This window comes from Lepisma saccharinum, chromosome 16 (assembly GCF_977018435.1).
Source record: "Lepisma saccharinum chromosome 16, izLepSacc3.1, whole genome shotgun sequence".
Classification (NCBI taxonomy): domain Eukaryota; kingdom Metazoa; phylum Arthropoda; class Insecta; order Zygentoma; family Lepismatidae; genus Lepisma; species Lepisma saccharinum.
In genome coordinates, this window is record NC_139244.1 from 33,205,096 (window position 1) to 33,228,509 (window position 23,414).

The 23,414-nt window shown below is 40.1% G+C and overlaps 1 protein-coding gene across 1 annotated transcript in view; it reads right to left on the reverse strand.

Annotated features, from left to right (window-relative positions):
* The window catches only part of LOC146000010 (dynein axonemal intermediate chain 4-like), an 87,325-nt gene extending 70,516 nt beyond the window's left edge, over positions 1 to 16,809 (reverse strand). Inside the window, exons 1-3 of the mRNA XM_083137315.1 lie at positions 16,686 to 16,809; positions 11,108 to 11,267; positions 8,319 to 8,396 (exon numbers count right to left, since the gene is read on the reverse strand). Of these exons, the coding sequence (XP_082993441.1) occupies positions 8,319 to 8,396; positions 11,108 to 11,267; positions 16,686 to 16,687 (240 nt within the window). The 5' untranslated portion in view covers positions 16,688 to 16,809. The remainder of the gene's footprint in view (positions 1 to 8,318; positions 8,397 to 11,107; positions 11,268 to 16,685) is intronic.
* Between the last annotated feature and the right edge of the window lie 6,605 nt (positions 16,810 to 23,414).

Here is a 23,414-nt window from a genome sequence, read left to right on the forward strand (position 1 = left end):
GGAACTCTCTAAAACGAAATACCCCGACACATACCTTATCGAAAAAGTTTTGCGTAAGAGAGGCGACAAACTTTTGGTGAAATGGCTGGGACTTCCGGACACGAGTTGGATCGATTCAAACGAAGTGATTCTATGAGTGCGTGGAATGTCGTGAAACGTCTACCTGATTCGGAAAATCGAAAGAACAAAAGGAACGGCGAGTTGCTTCCCGACAGCATCCGCTGTCTGATCGTAGGTCCTTCGGGGTGTGGAAAAACAACACTGCTCGTGGACAATTTTCTCCTCGCACCGAATTGGTTAGATTGGAAGAACAGGCACCTCTACGTATTTTCGAAAAGTCTCGAACAAGCGAAATACCAGCAACTGATAAAACTGTACGATGGTCTGGACATTGCAACGTTCTCTTCGGAAATAAAACCACTCGACGATTGTCGTGAAAATTCAGTTGTTGTGTTCGACGATGTCATCCTGGAAAATCAAAATGAAATTCGCAATTTTTTCACGCAAGGTCGTCACAAAGGAATAGATTGCTTCTTCCTAGCTCAAACGTTTTCCAAAATTCCAAAACAGTTAGTACGCGACAACGCTAATTTCATATGTTTGTTTCGTCAAGATCACACCAACCTCAAGCACGCGTACGATGACTACGTAGGCGGAGACATGAACTACAATCAATTTTCGGAACGCTGCTGCTCCCACTGTTGGAACAGTGACGATTTCGGATTCGCGACGATCGACATGACGAGAAAACCCAACGAGGGAAAATACAGAAACAAAATCAACGACTTTCTAAACGTTGCAACGTTGTGAGAAACGACGTGTATAAATAACGTTATGACGAAACGAAAAATCGAAGACGAAAATCTCAAGCTTCGCGATTACCTCGCGAAACGCTTCAAAGGTTGGAAATCCGAGAATCGCGGATTCTACGAAGAGAAAAAACGTCAAGATCAACCTGTGATCGACGCCATCAGCGATCTAGGTAAAGAAATTAAAGGCGTCACGGAACAAAATAAAAATTTGATCAACGAACTCGTACCACTTGCAGCTAAAAGTTACACCGTACCCACGCCCATTTCGAGCATTCCTTCGACGCCGTTCGAACTAAGAGACGTACCGCCACGACGTCAAGCCATAAGCAGCACGTCTTCGGATAAAATCGAGTTGGGACCTTTGGCACGAGACTACCTGAGCACAGGGAAGTTCGACAAGGATGAAGTGTTCGGATTGTATCCAAGTATGGAAACCAACGAGGGTGTGGTTTGGAAGATTGGAAAATCGAAGGTGACCTTCGAAGGCAACGACATTAAAGTTAATTTAGGCGAGAAGGATAGTTGGAACAGGTACCCGGGTACGGTGGTACTGTGGGAACTCGTTGCCAAAAAGCAGCCGAAAGATTACACCGACGAAGATTACCAAAGTTACAAGGAAATTTTGATCATGACGGATGCCTTGTACCAAAACAACGACGCCTCGCAGAATAGGGTCAAATCCAGCAGCGGCGAGAAGTACAGAAATCTCATCAAGCCGATATGGAACCAGGTGAAAACAGGCAGCGGCGTCAAACTCTACAACACCCTGCCCAAAGAGTTTGTGTGGGTGGACGACGTGCGCAAGCTCATAGACAGGTTGTTGGTTATTGCAGGAGAGGAGAATGCAGGCAATCGTAATTTCTACAACGAGAAGGTAGGAATTGTGGACATGATCAGCACAAAATTTTCCAACTTCATCGTGAACGACGACAAGGGCATAGGTTACCTCATTAAAATTATCAACACGCTGCCTCCGAGATTCTGGAACGTGGCCGAAGGAAAAGGACTTGTGAACGACATCATCAACAAGTTACCTTTCGAGATGCATTTACCCGGCTACCAGTACTGCGGACCAGGTACCAAACTCGAGAAAAGATTGAAGAGAGGAGACAAGGGTGTGAATCCGTTGGACGCCGCATGCAAAGATCACGACATCGCTTACAACACCACTCGCACCGATCTGGATGCACGTCACGAAGCAGACAGAAAGTTAGAGCACGCAGCTTTCGAAAGATTCGTCAGCAGAGACGCTTCGCTGGGAGAAAGAGTTGCAGCACTGGGCACCACCATCGCCATGAACACAAAACAAAAACTTGGGTGGGGTATATAAATAACATACAGTAAAAAAAAAAAAAAACACATCATGTCTGGTATAACCGTCTTGCCACACGAACTGCTGTGTAAAATATTCAAACATGCAGTAAATGGAGATTGTGAGGATATAAGAAAATTTTTGATTATAGCGAGATCAACGCCGGAATTTCGCATCCCTTGTGAAATGGCTGTTAAGGATTATCTTCGGGAAATTAGCGGCATGAGGTGCGGCGATCTCGACACTCTTTTTTCGGTCGCAGGGGAAAAATTAAACAATAGGTTAGATGAACTGCACGAGGCGAGGCTGGGGAGAAGACGATTCACAGATGATTGGCATAAGTCGAAACAAGAGACGGAAGATATCATCACGCACATTATCGCATTTTCCGAAGCACAAACTTTCTTCCTCTAACACAGACAAAAAAAATCTTCGATACAAAAATCTCGTGAAAAAAATATATATAAAATAACACACATCGTGAAAAAAAAAATAATCTTCAGTGTATATAAATAACACACATTGTGAAAAAAATTAAATTTCTCTAACACACACACTGAAAATTTCTCTTCAATATGACGACTGAAAAAATGAGTGACTTTCAAGCATTAAAACAAATGCTAAATTTGTCAGTAGAGTATGTAAAAATTCAGGAATTGGAAGTGGACAAACCTTACACGATAACTTCCGGTTCAATTGTTTCTACCCAGTATGGTCCCAAGGCGCGTTTGTTGCTCAACGCACAATACAGTCTATTTTTACCAGATCGATACGCTAACATGTTATCCGACGAGAAGCTAGCTATTTTAATCGAGAACAAAACTCAAATCGTGTACAAGGGTACAAAGGAACTTCTTGGTAAGAAAACAAAGCACGTAATAGAATTTGTGTAACGGCTCTGCGCGGAGTATATCCTTGAAAAAAAATTACACGGAACAAAAAAATCTCAGAACATTTATATATAAATAACATACCGAAAAAAATTACACAAAACAAAAAAATCTCAAAACATATATATAAATAACATACCGTGAAGATAACATATAGAGCATCAACATGAAGCCCAAAGGTGTCGTGTACCAGATACCTTACTCCAATCTGAAAAATCTAGGTACCCTCGATGGTTTACTCACCAAAAAACAACGCGAGAAGAAACGTTCTTGCTTGACGAAAGGACACGGAATGAAATTACTTCTCAGCACACCTCAATTGAGACGCTTGCAGCGTTCGCGGAAACAGCAAAAAAATCGGAGGTTTCATATTCAGCATCCCAGCCATCCTGGCAGCATTGGGGGCTGTTGGAAGTTTGGCCGGCGGAAGTGCCGCCATCGCGAAAACCGTCATCGACTCGAAGAAGAACAAAGCCGAGTTGGAAGAACAGAAACGTCACAACCTGGCCATGGAGAAGAAGGGGAAAGGTATAACCAAAAAACAAAAAAGCAACCTCGATGCTTTGAAAAAATATAAAAAAAAGAAGAAGCCCTGTCCAACTTCGATATTGAATCTCTAATCGAACTGTTGGGAATAAAAAACTTCAGGGGTGTTTTCATGTCCGATTCTCTACCCTCTGCTGTGAAGAAAAAGGAGTATGGCGTGGTCAACCTGGACAGTTACAAAAATCCTGGTACACATTGGATATGCTACCTCAAAATTGACGATAACAATGCATTTGTTTTCGATTCGTTCGGTGGCACACCGCCTGCCAGGTTGGTGAAGTATCTCAGTGTTGCCAACCTCTACTACAATGACAAACGCATCCAGGGTTTCACTGATGTTAACTGCGGCCACCTATGCCTTTCTGTTCTCGCATACATGTCTAAAATAAATAACCCGTCGGTGGAACATTTTCAGAAAGCATTGTGGAACCTGAAACACGATGGGCGTGTTCCATCTCACGAGCGAATCTTCGATCCTGAAACTCACGCTGCACGACGACATCGTCTATCCTAAATCCGTAGCTCTCCGTGCATTCTACAGCATGTACCTCATACCTAACGTCACGCAGCACAATAATAAAATTAGTGTCGGAAGCGAACACATCGTCGTCACGCCAGGCCAATACAATCTTTCCACTTTGCAAGCTCAGTTACCCAAGGGCACGTACCTTTCTCAAAATTCGGTCACGCACAGAGTGGAAATCGTGTCGGCGACGGAGACCGTGGACCTGGGCACTATGGGAGAACTTTTAGGTTTCGAGAACGACACCAAACTCGAAGCTGGCATCAAACATACGGCAACCAACATTCCTAAATTTCTAGCCATAGAAACTCTAAACGTTCACTGCAACGTGGCGGAAGGCATGATCACGAAATCCTCGGACGGATTGTTAGGAAGTCACAAGCAGACAGGAATCATAGCCACATTCAAACCCAGTTCCGAATTCATGGAACCGATCATCTACACACCCTCTTCGCCGATCTATTTTCCAGTATGCCGCAACCGCATAGACGACATAGAGTTGGTGGTGACAAACGAGAAAGGAGACGTGGTGGATTTCGCAGGTGCAACGACCACTGCCATCGTGGAGATCAACGTATAATAAATAACACGCATAGTAAAAATGGAGCAAATCGAAAGTTACGAATTGCAATCTTTCCCTCCCAACCGTCGCACGTTCGCCAATCTCAACGAAGCGAACAGGGAGATCGAATACGACGTGGACGTAGGCGACGGGTTTGTTCATCCTCACAGAGCGGACCTCTATCTTCAATTCGACGTGGTGAAGAAGGAAAGTGGAGACGCGTTTCCCGCAACAGCAAATTTGATACTCGTGGACAACTTCGTGCCTCACCTGTTCTCGCAGGTGGAGGTGAGGAAACACAACACCGTCATAGACAGAATAGATTATCCAGGCATCACGTCGACGGCAGTGGGAACATTGAAATTATCCAAAACTGACGCAGCATACTACCAGGCGGGAGGATTCGAAGCGGGGACCAAAATATCGACTAGAAGTCACACGGTGCTCTTTCCCATGCGTCTGCTGCCGGGATTCTTCTCGGACTACAAAGAGATCATGTGGAAGGGGGGATTGCGCGTCACGTTTCGAAGAGCGGCCAACGACAACAACGCACTAATGCGATACACCAACTTGAACGCTGACGGCACGCCGATAGCCAACACATTACCCGAAGCGGCCAAGTGCGTCATACGGAGCATGGAATTGAGAATGCCGATCGTGGAATACGAGACGAACTACGCCCTCAAGTACAAAGCAGAGATCTTGAAGAATCCGCAGGTGCCGATTCACTTTCACGGTTACCAGTGCGTGCAGAAGATGGCATCGGGAAGTCACATGGAATTCGACGTGACAACTCAGTTCAACAACATACAGTTCGACATGCCAGATTTCGTCGTAGTGTTCTTTCAAACCGGGCGCGATAACAACCAGGAAAAAGATTCCAGCAAGTTCGACGACTGCAAGATCAAAAACATTTATCTCAAAAATGGACGCAACGAAGTGTTCCCGCGCGAGAATTACAACCTCGACATGACCAAAGACGATTACCTCAAACTTTACGAAGCTTACACCTCTTTCAAACGCGTGACCGAGGGAAGCATGGACATGTACTACACGCCCAGCGAATTCAAAACCCGCAGACCCATGTTCGTCATCAATACCACGAAGAGGAAGCAGGTGGTGGTCAACGATCGAACCAACATCAAGGTCGTCTGCGAGTTCAACAGTCCGTTGCCCGAGGACACCGTATGCAGTGTGATCCTGGTCGCCGAGAAGTCCTTCGTCCACGACGTGAAGAACGAGAGGGTCACAGAGCAGTTTTAACAGGTTTTTAACATCTTTTTCTTGCACAATAAGAAGTTTTTGTGCTAGCACAATCAGTTTCAATGGCACAATACGAAAATTTCACTAGTTCAAGATCAATTACAATATCAATTTCATCAGTTACAATATTTTTTTGCATTATAGCACAAAATAATCAGAAAATTTGCACAAAAATTTTGTTGTTGGTGTTTTTACATGAGAAAATTAACAATAAAATTTTTTTATCGTTTCAGATGCTGTCGAACATCAAAAAAACACATACACATACACACACACTAAAAAATAAGCATGCAACTTTATTTGTAACACACACATACATTCTCCATCTTCATCAAGAAAATATTATAATAAACATAATTATTTTTATCTATATCTCACAATAAAACTCTATATCCAAAAATATTACAACATCAAAATAACACTAGAGTCGTTAGTACACGTTGCATGCATTACGGAGGTCCTCTGTAGGGTTTCATGGAAGTTTGGGGGAAAAAAAAAAACACGTGAAACTCTACAGAGGTGCGGCTATCTAGAACCGCAGCCATTAGAACCTTTTTGGGTTGGGCACCACGCACCCTGGCGGGGTTAGGGGCCAGGCATCCTAAAAACAACAATTATTATTTGTTTGTTTGCTTGAGTCACAATACGGAAATAATAAGAGGCGCGCGCGCGTGTGTGGCACATCGTTCCCGAGAGAGGTTTACAAAGGTCACAATATACAAACATTGGTGACCGGGACTTGGAAGATTACGATAAGATGCATTCATCCTTCAAGGATGAGAGGATGAGAAGATGAGAAGATGAGAGGATGAGAGGATGAGAAGATGAGAAGATGAGAGGATGAGAAGATGAGAGGATGAGAAGATGAGAGGATGAGAGGATGAGAGGATGAGAGTGCATCTTTCACTCATCACTGCTTTTCTGCGCCGTGAAACATCGTCAGCGTAATAAATGAGGCGCGCGCGCGCGTGTGACACATCGTTCCCGAGAGAGGTTTACAAAGGTCACGATATACAAACATTTGACCGGGACTTTTGAGGTTTTGGCGAACGCCAAATGAGTAAAATGAATTTTTGATGTTTTGGTGCCGTTTTCTTCGTTGCGAAACATCGTCAGCGTAATAAATGAGGCGCGCGCGCGTGTGTGTGGCACATCGTTCCCGAGAGAGGTTTACAAAGGTCACGATATACAAACATTGGTGTCCCCGAGACTTGGAAGATTACAATAAAATGCATAAGATGAGAGGATGAGAGGATGAGAAGATGAGAGAATGAGAGGATGAGAGGATGAGAGGATGAGAGGATGAGAGCTCATCTTTCACTCATCACTGCTTTTCTGCGCCGTGAAACATCGTCAGCGTAATAAATGAGGCGCGAAACGGGGAGAGAAAGTGAGTTTTTGAGGTTTTTGTGGTCGTTTGGTCAAGAAATCAAAGTTGCAGTCAAAGGCATATTTACTATCTACTTATATTAATATAACATTTCTTTATACAGGGTGGGCCTCAAGTGAGAAACAACCAGCTTAAAACTAAAATGGATAGGGTAAAAACGAATAGAACGTCCTAATACATGATACAGAAAAGGAGAGAAACATGTTTGGATATGTTACCAGCATGGCGGCCATCTTATAGCAAAGGTAAACTACAGTCCTGCATAGGGCGCCAAAATATCTAGGATAGGTATTTGTAACTCATGAACGAGGAGGAACAGATCACCTGAAGAACGAGACGTTAATAGACTCTGCCAAGTACCATATCATCTCGATAAATCTCCATTTCAGTCTAAAGAAAATCGTTAAGTACTGTAAGAACTGTAGAAGACATGGTTGAATTGTATAGATCTGTGCTCTGCCAAATTATGCCGTGCATATCGTTTATAGTAGGTTTCCTGCCTAACCTTGCGAGGTGTATGGTATCATCTCACAGTAAGACGTCGTGTGAGATTTCCCGAACACTTTTTACGCCTCCATGTTTTGAGTTTGTGTTTCTAGTTCGCTTTATGCACAGATAGGCTAATCGGGACTGGACCTACAATTTAAAGTAGGATCAGAAGCACTGGGTATCCAAGGACCCCTTGATTACAAAGCAACAAAGTTACCACTAGGCCAAAGGCACCCATGTTTTTTTGGGGGGGGCTGCATATCAAACAAAAATGGGGCCCAAGAATTGGTGCGGGCCTTGTTACATAATACAGAGCAATTTGACACTCTGTGCAATGCCTAAATAGTGGAAGCTGGTGATGGTTCTCATATTATAAAATATATTTTTTTAAGACCCGCTATCCGAAATTGTTTCACATTCAAATCACGAATATATGGAATATAGTACCAAAAATATAGTATTAAGTTTGTTTCGTTTTGAGGCATGCATTTCGTCTGTGTGTATGTGTGGGAGATTTGCTGTCTTACTTACAGATATCCGCTTTTCATCAGCATATGTTCTTGCTTGTACAAGAGGCTTTGGTGTAACATCAACTCCTTCATCAAAGATCTGAAACAAAAGATTAAAATATGTATACGCAATTTTCCATAAGAACTCGCACATATAATCTTTAAAATTATTAATGCGAAAATGTGTGTAATAAGTCTGCGATCCGAAGAATTTTTTCCGCACCACAATAAAAAAAATGGTGCTTTAGGTAAATGTAGAATACAAGATTTGGAATTTTTTAGAATTTTCTATTTTAGAAAACTGGAAAAGATTTGGATTATTTAAAAGCATTCCAAATGTAGGCTACAGTGGTGCAGCATTCTGGTTTACGAACTTTTTGAATTGAAAGTAAGTGCTACTGCAGAAGCCTTTGTGATAAATTTTTAACTTTTCCGGTGATACATTGTGTTTTGTCATTTCAAACAATAAATTACTTATTGTGCGTTCTGGCGTTTTTTCTGTCCAGGTTCCTGAATTAGCCACAGAGAAATGCAGATTGAAAGAAATGAGAATTTTGTTTTGAGCACACATTGCTTTTCATGTATTGTAAACATCTCGCAAGTGCTAATACCAAACTTTGAATATCCTAAATGAAACTACCCTTATGTACTCCATAAACCTTTATTCAGCCCAATATTTTTTTCACCAACTTTGGACCTCTACGTAACATCCTCTGAAAGAAAATTATAATAACTAATTTAAAAACTACCCTTCACGATACAGCTCGAATTCAATAATTTGTCAAGTACACCCTGATTATATATTGAAAGCAAGTGGAATTTCTGTTGCAGTCCGAGCTGAAGAAAAGAGGAAGGACTTAGGACAGGTATGACAAAAATTATTATTATTATTTTTTTCACCTTCATTTCTCAAGTCGCACTAAGCTGCAGCGAAAACCACAAACGTGCCAGCCAAATAAACAAAAATATAAAATTCTTAACAACAATACTGATGAAAGAAAGACAACAGCTGCTGTTCTTAGCAGAAACTCTCACCCACATATACACTGCTGGACAAAAAAACAACGGACACTTGCATTTTTTTGTTATAATTCATAAAATTTGATTCGAAGGCTCTAAATGTTGCAGAAATTATTGGAAATAAGAAAACCTGAATAATAATAATAATAATAAACGGAAAAGTATGGAAAATGTTCAAATCAATAATGAATGTTCAATTGTTCAATACTTAACTGAGAGCGTAATTCATAAGTAATTGCAATCCAGATATCAAATATTAATGTGTCCGTTTTTTTTGTCCAGCAGTATAATTATCATTCTAACTCAATATGACAACATGGTTTTAATAAGTTATAACGTGGTGTTTACAAGTGAAAGTAGCTTTTGCAAAAGTGATGCACAGTCACTTCTTCGCACCCTATGTTTTTTGCTAACAACAACAGTTAAACATTGTAAATGAAACACATGATTACAAGGAGAAATTGGTTTCTATACTTTATTGCGATGTATCTGTAAAGATTCAAATATGTACGCCAGGGGTGCCCACAGGGGAGGATTATGGCGCAGGATGCGCCATCGAAATTTTTTGGGGGGGATTTTTCCCCTTCGAAAAATATAAAATTCAACATTTAAATATATTTTTCCAAAATATATGTAATAATTTTACACCTTAAATGCACCATATTTAATCCATTAGATGAAGAAAAAAGTGTTAAGGGTGTTATCGAAGGGAGAGGGGTGGGAGAAATATCCACCTCCAAAATATTAGGCCATATTTTACACATGGTTTCTGGGGTAATACTGAATTAAACGTTGGGGGTGGGGGGGCAGTATCCAACTCTAGGTCTTACATTATGACGGGTATTTTAGTTAGAGGGGATTGAGCGTTAAATTGAGGGGGACATCCAATTCTTGGGTGTTTTAGACTGTTGCGAAATTATTGTGTGGAGACCGAGAAGTCTAAAATTGGCTTGGAAATTATGGTGGTAGGATTTAGTATTAAATTTAAAGGGGGAGATAGAAAGCTTTTGATAAAGTGTTAAATCTTAGGTTGTCACGGAATTTCTGTAGTGGAGAGAGAGTTCGAACATTAAATTTTGAAGACTGTATTTAGTGGCGTTTAGATCCCGAACGTGCCAAAAGAGAAGCTGGAAAAGACTAATTAATTATCTCGGGATCCTAAGAAAGTAATGACACCCCATTATAATATTCTTGAAAGCCTGCAAAGGGATGGATATAAAAATTTTTTTGCTCGCTTCGCTCGCAATTATGTGTTGCAAGATTGCGTGTTTCTTTGGCTCTTTGCTGAGGTGAATATGAAGTTTTCTACTATAAGTTCATTACAAGACATAAGCTATATTCTCGATATTCATTAATTCCATCACTTGATGCTTAGTGTTAGTATACTGCTTAATTTAAAGTAGGTGCATCATTTGGAACAAAAATATATCGAATCCGCATTTCTAACTTCACGTCACAGAAGAATTTTACTTTAACAAGTCAAATTTGCACTGAAGATAAAATCCACGTAATTATTGTTATGGGTTACTAAAATAATTATATTTACCCCAAGAAAACGAGGGGGTGAGTTCTTTGAAAGAGGAATCGTATTGAATTATCGTCCTGAGCTTTACTTTGTGGGGATTACTATATGGTTTGAGTGCGCGAATAATATAATTTGTGGGGGGACGCATGACATGATTTTGGAGGGATTGCGCCATTGGCGTTGGGGGGATGGGCACCCCTGATGTACGCAACTATGAGTGAAGCTATTATGACACATTTTTCAAAACTATCGAAATGTGTACTTACCCTCACAGGTTGTACTCTAACTGTCGGTTGTGATATGGACTTTTTCTTACTTTGTACAAGTTTATCCTTTAGGAAGAGAGACCTAACACTTCTTTTCATTGAACTTCCAGACGATGATCTCGGATGATCCTTCTTTTTCAATATTGAAGAAAGTTGTGACCTGCATAAGGAAAAAAATATTGCTTTTGTAATTTGTAAGACTATAGATACACTTGTGACTTTGGTAAAAAGGGTGACATTTGTTTTTGATAGTTACTTTGACTTAAGACTGCTGGACCTTTGGCCTGTGCCAGCCAAGTCGTTTTCGAAAATGCCTGTCTTTTCTATAAAGAGAAATGATATTCCAAGTTCTGAAAAATTACATCTGCTTGAATTTCTACTAGAGCATTTACATGAATCTTCGTGTGATTTGCTTCCTCTGTTGTCTAGATATGTGTGATGGAAAATATGCTTATGTAGTCACGAAACTATTTTGAATAGCTATCTAGACCACATACCTCAAGATAACAGACCGGAGACGTGGGTCTTTTAACATGGGTCAACTTGAAGCCAAAATTTCGAAGCTGGGGGGTGGTATCATGGCGGCGAGCAAGTCTCATATTTCCATTTCTAACAACTACTTTGAAGATTGTGAGTCATTCAAAATTGCAATTTTCAAGTTTACTAAAAAAAGATATAACTTTACATATTCCTGTCAACAAGTGAGTACAAATAATTTATTCATGATAGTGAAAACAATAATACGTATATTTCACCCCTTCCTATGCCGACGAAACAAGCGTAACTGTAGTACTTTATGATTCTGATTCTAATTGTGCAAATGAATGTTCATGTTGTTACACGAGTGTAATACGTATAATAACGATTGCAATGAGGACAAATAAATTTTAAACTAAATCGAGAGAAAAGTTTTATTGTTCAGTACAAAATCAATAATATCTGGTTGGTTACAGAAATTCCCAAGTAGATAAACAACGTATTATATGGTAGCTACACTTAATTCTTCGTAGATATTTTACAAGGGTTGGATAAAAAGTAATGGCAACGCTGCTGTCCCGTGAAAGGGGTGAGTCACAGCGCCACAAGCGTTTCGTGGCTGATAAAGGAATGTCAGACGAGGAAGTATAGTGAGTGGGAGCGATTGTATGTTATTCTGTCAAAAACAGCAGTGCTCTGAAGCAGAGGACGAGAGTGCAAGCGCCCTAACAATATGTTTAGGCAAGAAGAACAACGTCTCTCAGGCAGACGGTCAACGCAGCCTACTTCTGCACCGTCTTGCAACACCACCTTCGTCTCGCATTAAGAAGGAAGCGACGGCACGGTGTCCCATCATCCTGCTTGACAATGCAAGGTGTCACACTGCGAACAATGTGACGGCGCTCCTGCATAACTGGTAGTGGGAGGTACTGGAACATCCGCCGTATTCACCGGTATGAGACCGTGTGATTACGACCGTTTTGTCAAAATGAAGGAACCACTGGGCGGGAAGCACTACGACACGCACGAAGCCATCATACGTGCTATAGAGCGGTCACTGCAGGACATCGACAGAGATGGACGCGCTGACGGTGTACGACGCCTTCCATGCGTGTGACAGAAGGTCGTAGAGATGAGGGGCGATTACTTTGAAGGAATGTAACACGTGCTCCTCTGCCAATACAGTCAAGTACCAATTATACCAGTGTTGCCATTACTTTTTATCCAACCCTTGTAAAATGTTCATTTTCTTTTTGGAATGAACTTATATTTCTAAAAGGACAAAGTAAATGAATTATTATGTAAATTATTCCCTATGATTTGCCGAATCTTGATATAGTTTAACGAATGTCACATTTAAGTACAAAAACTCAATATGCTGACCAAGGCACAAATTAATTCTATTATAAAACATAAACTAAACGTAACGTTTCAACCTTCTAGCAAGGTCTTCTTCAGACTCTGTACCAAGTACAAATGTAACAAGGTACACAACAGGACGATATATATACACAAAAATACTCCCCTCCAGACTATTAGAAAGTAGTTCTGGAACAATCTAGCAGGTGGCTTTCCCTTGTCAACTGTACTTTCACCTGAAAGAGAATGTGGTTGGACTTTTTATCTCACGCTCTATTTTCTTCATTCTTCTTCCTTCTTCTCTCCTCTTTCTCTCTTGTCCTTTCCACTCTTTCTAACACCTTCTTCCATTCTTTGTTTAACTTCAGTCCCCCATTCCAGTTCATTGTGTCTTCTTCACCTTTCTTCTCTATTTCCTTGGCCTCCTTCAATTTTCTTACTAGTATTTTCTTCTCCCTTCCTATCTGCTTAGCCTCATCCCACTCTATGTCATGTCCTGTTTCTCTCATGTGTTTAAATATCGCATTTCTCTCTCTCTTAAGTCGTACATCATCCCTATGTTGTTTCAACCTGTCTTTCAGGATGAGGCTAAGCAGATAGGAAGGGAGAAGAGAATACTAGTGAGAAAATGGAAGGAGTCCAAGGAAATAGAGAAGAAAGGTGAAAATGCGCATGAAAATAATGTGGAACGAGGTTCATAATAGTTAAGAGGGAGGTCACCTGTACAATTATTTCTATTTATATTTTCCTATTTCCCGTCGTTTTGCTACCAGTTTAGCTAATCACAACAATGAGAAATTAGGTAAAATCCATGATGTGATACTTGCAAAGAAATCAGCAAGACAAGACCAGGGCTTCAAGCCGAAATCTTCGTTTATTTGGCGATATACGTAATTTCACACACACTATTTATTTGTTACTTTAAAAGGCGTATAGCCCTACTACTTTGTCCTAAAATTAGACTTACTCCCACATTCATTTCCTGTATTCTAAACCCCCTTTCTCAGCCTGCTGTGTAACTTGTAAAAATCGATTTTTCAAAATACTATCTCTGTACTGTTAATTGATTTTTCTTCCGCTCTTGGCAAATCGTGAAGATGAGAATGAATGATGTGATGAAATTGCTAGAGAGAAATTGGTGCGTGGAATTTATTTAGAGGCAGCGTGTGAATACAGTAGTGAGTGGATTGTATTTTTGTGAATGATATGTGCTGTGTGTTGTGTAGTGAACTGAAATTTATTTTCGGCTTAAGAATTACGATAAGCTCCAAATCGTTGTGGATTTTTCTTGTATGTCCACTTTATGAACAGATAAGCTAATGGGGATTGGACCTACAGTTAAAATGGTATCTAAACCACCATGCATCGAACCCGGGACCGCTTAGTTTCAAGGCAACGACGTTATTACTGCGCCAACAACGAGTGCCCGAACTTAAAATCGTGAAAATAGGTAGGTTGAAAATTTATAGGCCTACATAATATTTCACAATATGGGCCTCTCATTTATGCAAATAAGAATGAAATTCTTGAAATCCTTTACTTACTGACAGTGTATATTTCCATGTTTTATTTATGAGGTATATATTTTTAATCACAGAGTCACATCACTTCAACTCGCCACCCCAAATGAGTTAAAAAAAAAAAAACACCCCCACCAGCAAATTTTTGTCCATTCGAACACTATGATATGGTGCGATAGCCCAGGTTCTTAGCCCAGTATACGCCACTGGTATAAATCTCTGAAGCTCTGATAGCGCTGTAATGAGCAGTGGATGCAAATACAACAAATTATAAAAGTAATGTAGGTAATATAAAACAGGTTGGCAACAATGGTTCATTCTGCAGGTTCAAATGAGAATGCGCATCTCCGCAATATTGCCACCCCCTGGGGCTATGCGCCAACGAAGATGCGCGGCAACGATTCCAGTCTCTGTAATCTAGACAACAATGGAAGCAAAGCACACGAAAATTTCCATGAATGGGTCATTCCATGTGATATCAACCAATGAAGAACGTTTCAACCTCACATATTTTGAATAATTTGAAACCACGCCCACAAATAAAAGAAATGTAAACCGATTTATAGAGGAGCTCTGTGCAATTTATAGTGATAATAATATAGATTTAATAGTGGCAAATAGTAATTATGAGAAGTTGTTAATTAATTTAATGAGAGGGATTCCGCTGATCTTACCTGCAGAGATATACAGCCTTGTATTACATTTGTTGGAGTTGGTTATTTTTTATTGTTTACTTTCATTATTTAAATAATATACTAAATGTAGTCATAATGATACGAAAACCTGTGCTAAAATTATTGTTATTATTATTTATTTGAAGTAGGGTTACGAATTATGATAGTTGCGTAGTATAATAACGAATACTCAGCGACTCATCTTCATGTACAGTCACGGCCATTTCTGGGTTGTAACAACTCCATTTACTTTCAATAGAATCGTTACAACCCAGAAGTGTCCGTGACAGTACCTAATAGTTTCTGCGATAGAGGAACATGAGTTGCGACAATTAGGCTAACATTGTCCAGATAGGCAATTGAATCTCCCTTTAAGGCAAATGAATTAGTCCATGCACGCCTATGAAGGAGATTGTAAGTATGGTTCAACAAAGTGTTTCCAAGAGAATACTAAAAATTGTCTAATTTATCTTTCCTTCAGTTTGCACGAAATTCCCTGCTTTTGCACCAAATGGAAAGCTTACATAAATTATTTTCATGTTGCCTGAAAAATCATAAAACGTTGTAATCCTAACTGGGTTCTTAATTGATTCCAATTTAAATGCCATAAACATGATGACCAAAGTATGGCATTACCCATTTGATCTCTATGAAGTTAAGCTTGTCATTCAAAAGTTTACGATTTAAGGATATACATTTTTCTGATTTCTGGAGCTGTAGAAGAATCTAAAGTTGCTTTATCACAATATATCTTTTTAGGGGTCTGGTGCGGGCCACATCATCCAGCTGCTAACGGTCACTAAAACTAATTTGCTAAGAGCTCTAAACCTGGCCCCACTAGCCTAACCACACATGCATTATTAGAACTGAGGAGAATTCTAGGTGAGAAATTGTTAGATTAGGAGCGCCAGGTTTAGAGTTAGCAAATTAGTTTTAGTGACTGTTATCAGCTGAATGTGCCAGCACAAGACTTTTAGTATCTGAGGTATGTGCGTTTGAACGTTAATGTTACACACAAATTGTTCTGTAAATAAGACCTTCATTTCGTGTGATATTTTGTGCTTCGCTTTAAGCTGATCTTCATTTTAAATTATTTCTTGGGATTTTTAGAGCAATCTAAAAGTTGAAGGATATTGACAGTGAAAGTACGGATATAGTTCACTTTGTTTTCAGTTTTTTTCCTCTTGATATAATAAGCCATTATGTTTATTCGCCCCGACTTTTAACCAGTAGTTTGTTAAAAAATGTTAAAAAGTTGGGAACGTTGTCAAATACAATGTACGCCTTACATCGGGGAGGCTTGTTGTTCAAAGTGATGAAAATAATTACTAGTTTCAAAGGATATTTCAGAAAACGGTTGCAATTCCTCGTCAATTTGAACGAGAATTATAGTATTTAATATACAATGTTATTGTTATAAAATTCATATCCAAAGAACTTCACAAAAAGTTCAAGCAGCATAGCAAGGTAATTTTCTAATTCTATAATTACTATTTTACGTGAATATAGAAAATCATGTTCTAGATATGTTTAAGAATTCGGACTTACATTTTCACAGAATCTGTAACTTATCAGATATTCAATCTTAAAATATAAACTTGGGAAATAGATTTATGCTCCTTTAAGTACAATAATTTTAGTTCGTTCTTCAGTGCAAGGTCACAGAGCAAGGTTATCTGAAATCCAGGTGTAATAGACAAAGGTTTAACCAACGGCTTTCCACCCAATTCCATTGGACGACCAAGGTAAATCTTTTGTTCCTGGCTACCTGTTTGCGCTACCATTCTTATGCATATCAAAGAAAAATTATATTTAAGCATCTCCGTTTATTTCTTCCGAAATATGGATCCATCCACGAGTTTGTTAGCAAGAAGAGCTTTTTAGATATTAATAACACAATGTATTTTTTCCGACTTTCAAATTAAAACTTAAGATTTTCAGTTCCATTAAATTACAAATTAATCATGAACGAGGTCCATAGCTTTATATGCTTCGGAATTATCTGTTTTTCAAACTTGTTTCTCTTTTATAGATTCTAAATAATAAGGAAATAAAAAATATTTATAAAAACTTTTGATTAAACAGAACTTCATGTGTGTTGTTCTAAAATTGAATGTTCCTTCTCGTATATAGCGGCATGGGAAATTCCAATATATATACAGGGTGTTTCAGAGCGACCCAGACGCTACTTTTTCTCGAGAACGGGAGATCGTATCAAGTTGAAACAAAAGAATGCACCACTAAGTTGGGCTCAAAGAATCCGTAGAAAGTATTTGCAACAGCCCGAAAGCCACCCTTCGTGGTTTTAGTGGATATGCACATGCCCCGTTCGTGCGATTTTCAAATGGGAAGGGTATGTTTGGAATGCAGATTCGGAAAGGCGGGGAAAAAATATGATTGTCATATGAAACATTTGTCTGTACCACCTACCGTTTTCCGTGTAGAAAATGGTTTTGTATAAAAAGGAAGGTGAGCCAAATCGAGTATACCGAGATTAACAATTAAGATAAGTGCAGCACTATAACAGTTTCGGCAAGTGCATGACACAAGCTTTCCAACGATATGCCCCATGATGACTGCGGGACTAAAAAAGGATGAAACCGCGTGACCCAAAAAGGGGCTCTAAAGTCAGGAAAGAACTCGAAAATTTCAAATGGCAAAGGGAGTCGAGTAATACCTCGTTTTAAAGGTCACAGGAAACGTGAAAAGGATGCGAACATGATTTTGTAATCCACTGACCGGTTTCAAAATGGCGACCAAAACAATTCCGACCCCTGAAGTTGGTGTTCCAAAGTGAGGAATTACGTACGTAAATAGCAAAACACAAACACTGGACAGAGGACATGAGATCCTGTACAAAGAATGCCAGCGGAACAGCTGTTTATTCGTGACAAGGTTTCTAAATGGTTACTGGTTCGCTACCATTGTCAGACCATGCCACCCGTCACATGTAACGTCAATGTACTGAACGTCCGGGTAAGAGGTTTGCGGTTTCGTATTAGTACATGCCTCTGTGAGTGTACAACATGCAGTGAGTAGAACTTCAGGTCCATTGTGTACGAGTAGGAATAAGCATAAGCCCACGTGTTGGGTAGGCTGCAGTACACAACACAGCATGCTGGCCCAGTCGACAAATTACAAAGTACGCCAATTGCCGGTGCGTCCAGTTCCATGTGACTGCACGTACGCTGTTCCCACTGCCCGGTTCAACAAAGGCAATCGGAAAGTACCACGGGTTGAGGTGTGGTGAGTTCTCCTGCATAGCAGACGGTGTGCTTCCACTGATAACGCGAATACGCCCCTCCAATCTTGGTCTCATTCACCGTTGTCTGTTACAAGTGGTTGCATCGCATCGTCGAAGGTATTGTGTGGTACCTCAGGACGTTCTACAGTGCATTCCTCGCGGGTAATGTGCATTCCTATACTTAATTCGCAGTGGCAAATTGTTGAATGTGAACTAATAATGCCTTTCACGAAGGAAGAAGCATTTGATATTCTCATGGTGTTGGGTGAGTGCCAACGAAATAGTTCTGCTGCTGCTCGTGTGTATGATGCAAGGTATCCCGATCGGGAACATCGTTCAAGACATGTTTCTCGCACCCTTGCCGATCGTGTACGCAGAAGGGGAAATATTCAGCCTTTTAGCAGTCACAAACATGAACGCATTGCTCGGCCTGTTCGAGATGAGAGGTCTGCTGGTGTAGTTGCAGCTTTCCATCTAAATCCTCACGTGAGTATCAGGCAAGTTGCTCGTGATTCTGGTGTCAGCGCAAGTACAGTGAGAAGGATTTTAAAGGATCACAGATTTCATCCGTACCACGTGTCCTTGCATCAAGAGCTACACGGAACTGATTTTCAAAGCAGGGTAGACTTTTGCATGTGGTCTCAAGCTCAAGTGAATGCAAATGTTCGATTCTTTGACGAAATGTTGTGGTCTGGCGAGGCTACATTTAAAAGTGATGGTCAGGTAAATCGGCACAACATGCATTACTGGCCTACCGAAAACCCACGGTGGATGCAAGAGGTTGATCATCAACGTACATGATCTGTGAATGTGTGATGTGGAATCATCGGCGGACGAATAATTGGACCTCATTTTTTTCAAGCGAGGCTTACGGGTATTGTGTACCGCACATTTCTTCAAGAACAATTGCCCAGTCTTCTCGAAGACGTCCCCTTACACATCAGAACACACATGTGGCTACAACAAGTTGCCTGCCCAGCACATTTTGAGCTGACAGCGAGGAATTAGGTGAATGCAATGTTTCGTGGTCGCTGGGTAGGTAGATGTGGGGCTGTGCCCTGGACTCCTAGGTCAGCAGACTTAACATGTTTAGATTATTACCTCTGGGGACAACTGAAAGAAATCATTTACCAAAATCACCCTACAACGAGGGACGACATGATCGAGCGCATATTTGCTGCATGCAGGCAGATTAGTGAGGCAGAAGTTATTGCAGCACAGAATGATTTCAGTGTCCGTGTGCAGAAATGCATTGAGACCGAGGGAAGACATTTCGAACATCTACTGTAAGTTGGTAAATGTGCATCACACTGGGTGCTTCTCGTTTTCGTTGTTCATTGGTTTCTGATTACTCTTTCGTTTTTCTTATCATCATTTCAGTTAGGCCTATTTCTCTTGTCAAACAATGGTTTGGCAATCAATTGTGAGAAAAGGACCTTTTTCGTTGGCGAAGCAGCCGTTAAACACGCCAACAAATTCCTTATTGTGCGTGACAGTAAACCATTCGTTGCAGTCCTAAGCTTGGAGAAAGTGTGAAGGGCGGTCGAAGTTGCAACTCAAACAAAGCTTACAGTAGTACTGTGTTTCAAGAGCGGACCAATTGCCATAATTGTTTGTACAGGATCTTATGTACTCTGTCCAGTGTTTGTGTTTTACTATTTACGTACGTAATTCCTCACTTTGGAACACCAACTTCAGGGGTCGGAATTGTTTTGGTCGCCATTTTGAAACCGGTCAGTGGATTACAAAATCATGTTCGCATCCTTTTCACGTTTCCTGTGACCTTTAAAACGAGGTATTACTCAAACCCCCTTGCCATTTGAAATTTTCGAGTTCTTCCCTAACTGGAGACCCCCTCTTTTTGAGTCACGCGGTTTCATCCCTTTTTAGTCGCGCAGTCCTCATGTGACATATCGTTGGAAAGCTTGTGTCCTGCACTTTCCGAAACTGTTATAGTGCTGCACTTATCTTAATTGTTAAGCTCGGTATACTCGATGAGGCTCGCCTTCCTTTTTTTGCAAAACCATTTTCTACACGGAAAACGGTAGGTGGTACAGACAAATGTGTCATATGACAATCATATCTTTTCCCCACCTTTCCGAATCTGCATTCCAAACATACCCTTCCCATTTGAAAATCGCACGAACGGGGCATGTGTCCCCCACTAAAACTACAAAGGGTGGCTTTCGGGCTGCTGCAAATACTTTCTACGGATTCTTTGAGCCCAACTTAGTGGTGCATTATTTTGTTTCAACTTGATACGATCTCCCGTTCTCGAGAAAAGGTAGTGTCTGGGTCGCTCTGAAACACCCTCTATATATGAAATGTATACATATATTGTGTTTTTATGCGTGTGTGTGGAGCTTGAATTTGGTACCCCTCAAATGAAAAATGTTCCTGTGCCACTGCTGCCCCACTTTACGACGCCGTTAATGTAAAATATGCTCAGATGGTGTTTGTATTTTTCTCATTTAGCTTCGATTATTACTTGCTTTTTTTTTTTTTTTACAGACTAATCATGATGATTCGATGATATTGACGAACCACTGCATTGTGAGAATCGTCTCTGCTGGTGATCAAACCCGAACCAATTCATACCAACACAATATCGTTACCATTACGTCAACGCGAAAGGCCAAAGGGCATGAGAAAATCGAATCAAGATTCCAGTACAAATTCTAATGAACTTAGGTATTTAATCCACATTTTAAAGCCCACCTATATTTCAAACGGCACTCTTTTTGCTGTCTTCTAAATTTTAAGAACAAATATATAGTCAATCAACATTATTCAAAATTTTCTGAAGATGATATGAGCATGAAATTAATTAATGGGGCAAGCCAAAAACACTACCCCTTCTGCACGCACACACACACACACACACACACATGCACAAGATCCAGTACCCAAGGAATTTGGAGCGTTCGGTACATGCAAAACATAGATTTTTAGTACATCTTGAAACTAAAATTAACGGCACTAGGAAAAATATTGCGTCTGCCTTCCCATCGCTCCCCTCCTAAAATGTACATTACATCTTAAAAGGTCAATCATTAATGTGCGTTCAAGTATTTCCCTCGAATACCTGTAATTCTTTACACTATAAAATGTAGTCTAGACAGTGTTTTTCTTAAAACTATTTAACGTGGTATAATGTTCTTAAAGTACGGACAACAGCTTTTTCACCAGCCATCTGCAATTGACAATTTAACTCAAATGCAAACCCAAAATATTTCTGATAGGTACTTACCCAGTAGTTGTTATATTTCGAGCTGAAAGATCTAAATCTGCTGCATTTATAGTTTTCGAAAATTACTGACCTGGCCTCGCCTTTCACTCCTAAACAACGCATAATATATCAAAGTCTCCATTGGGAAATTGTAGCTCAAATTATCCTACAAGATCTAAAAATATAGTCGGCAAAGAGTTTCGGAAATGTCAGAGTCTATCCTTCACTGATTTGGTTTTTCATTGAGCCAAAATGAATCTGGAGTACATGAATATGGTACAAATTCTCAACATTATGCCAAATCTTCTGGTCCCTATTTTTGGAGATTGCCAAACACGCGTACGGAAGTCTTGGATAATGTGGTGAATCGGGACTTGTTTATCCCGTTTCGCCACATTCTTCGACCCACCCTGTATAAGAGAAATTAGACCCGATGCTTAGGATTGTTAGTTCGCTGAGAAACTTCGTTTGTTTCCCAAAAACTCACATGGGATCGACGAGACTGCCACCTAGCGAGCTTCTCGGGGCAGACGTTTTCCTTGTTGGGCGAGCCAGAGTGTTCTCTCCCAGCCGACCGCGATAACATTAACTCCAGCAACGGGGCTCCACGACGTGATAGCCGCCTGAGTCAATGTGGGCGTGACTCAGCCTTTATCTTCCCGTAAACCTGGGACGTTGACGAGAACGTGGAACCTTACGGACATGGAGTTAAGTATTTTACCAAAAGGGTTTAGTTTACCGCGTTACTTTAATTGATAAATCTTGAATCTTTCACCTCCCTTTTCCCCCCTTTTTACTTAAAAGTCTAGAAAACATCGTGACTTCAGTTGCAAATAATTTCCTATCGCCGGGGCTAATTCCTGCAAAATATGAGAGCAGTTAAGAGAAGGAATGAATATGGACATAGTTTTTGTAAGAGATAGTGGGAATCAAAAAAAAAATGTAAATAAAAAGAATGGTCGACGTTGATCTCGTAGCAAATTTTTGTGAAAACTGTTAAGGGGGGTAATTGTTAACAGATTCTTGCTTGAAGGGACTTATTTATAGAGAACACGTTGTTACTATTGTTGTTGTAAGAAATAAAAAAGACTGCACTTGTTAAAGAAATAAAAATTATATTGAGAAAATACCCAATCTTACTGTTCAGGTAATGAAGCAGGGCGCTGGGCACCGTTTAGGATAAGTTCATCTTCCCCTGTATAATTTCTTGGGTAGCAGGTATTTTTTTGGAGGGGCCAAAAAAAAAAGCAGTTGTATGTTTTCAGTCATATACACGTTAGTTCGTCGGGAGTGGGACTAGACGAGCCCGCTACAAAACTCCGGACCAGCTGGCGGTATATGCGAGAAGGAATTGGAGCGACGCACTATTTAGTACCTTAAAAAACTGGGATTTAGTAGTTTGACCTTTGCCCATTTTGATTTGTCTGATCCTGGGTTTTCTTCCTAACAGCACGCGAACCACCCGATAGAGCAAATATATATATATATATATATATATATATATATATATATATATATATATATATATATATATATAGCGCATATGTATTTTTTTTTGGGGGGGGGGTTATTTTATTTCTATTACAGGGAGATATCCAAGGGAACGCACGTACTTCCAAAATAATAAAAAAAATGGTTGTGAAGGATTGCCAAGAACAAGAACGAATTGGAACAAGACGTCACAGTAATCAGTAGCTACATTTTGGTAATAAAAACATTGAAAATATTTTATGAATGCATGTGTGTTGTGAAATTTATTTCATATCACATTTCGAGTATTACGGCAAATGAAGAAAAACCGTGG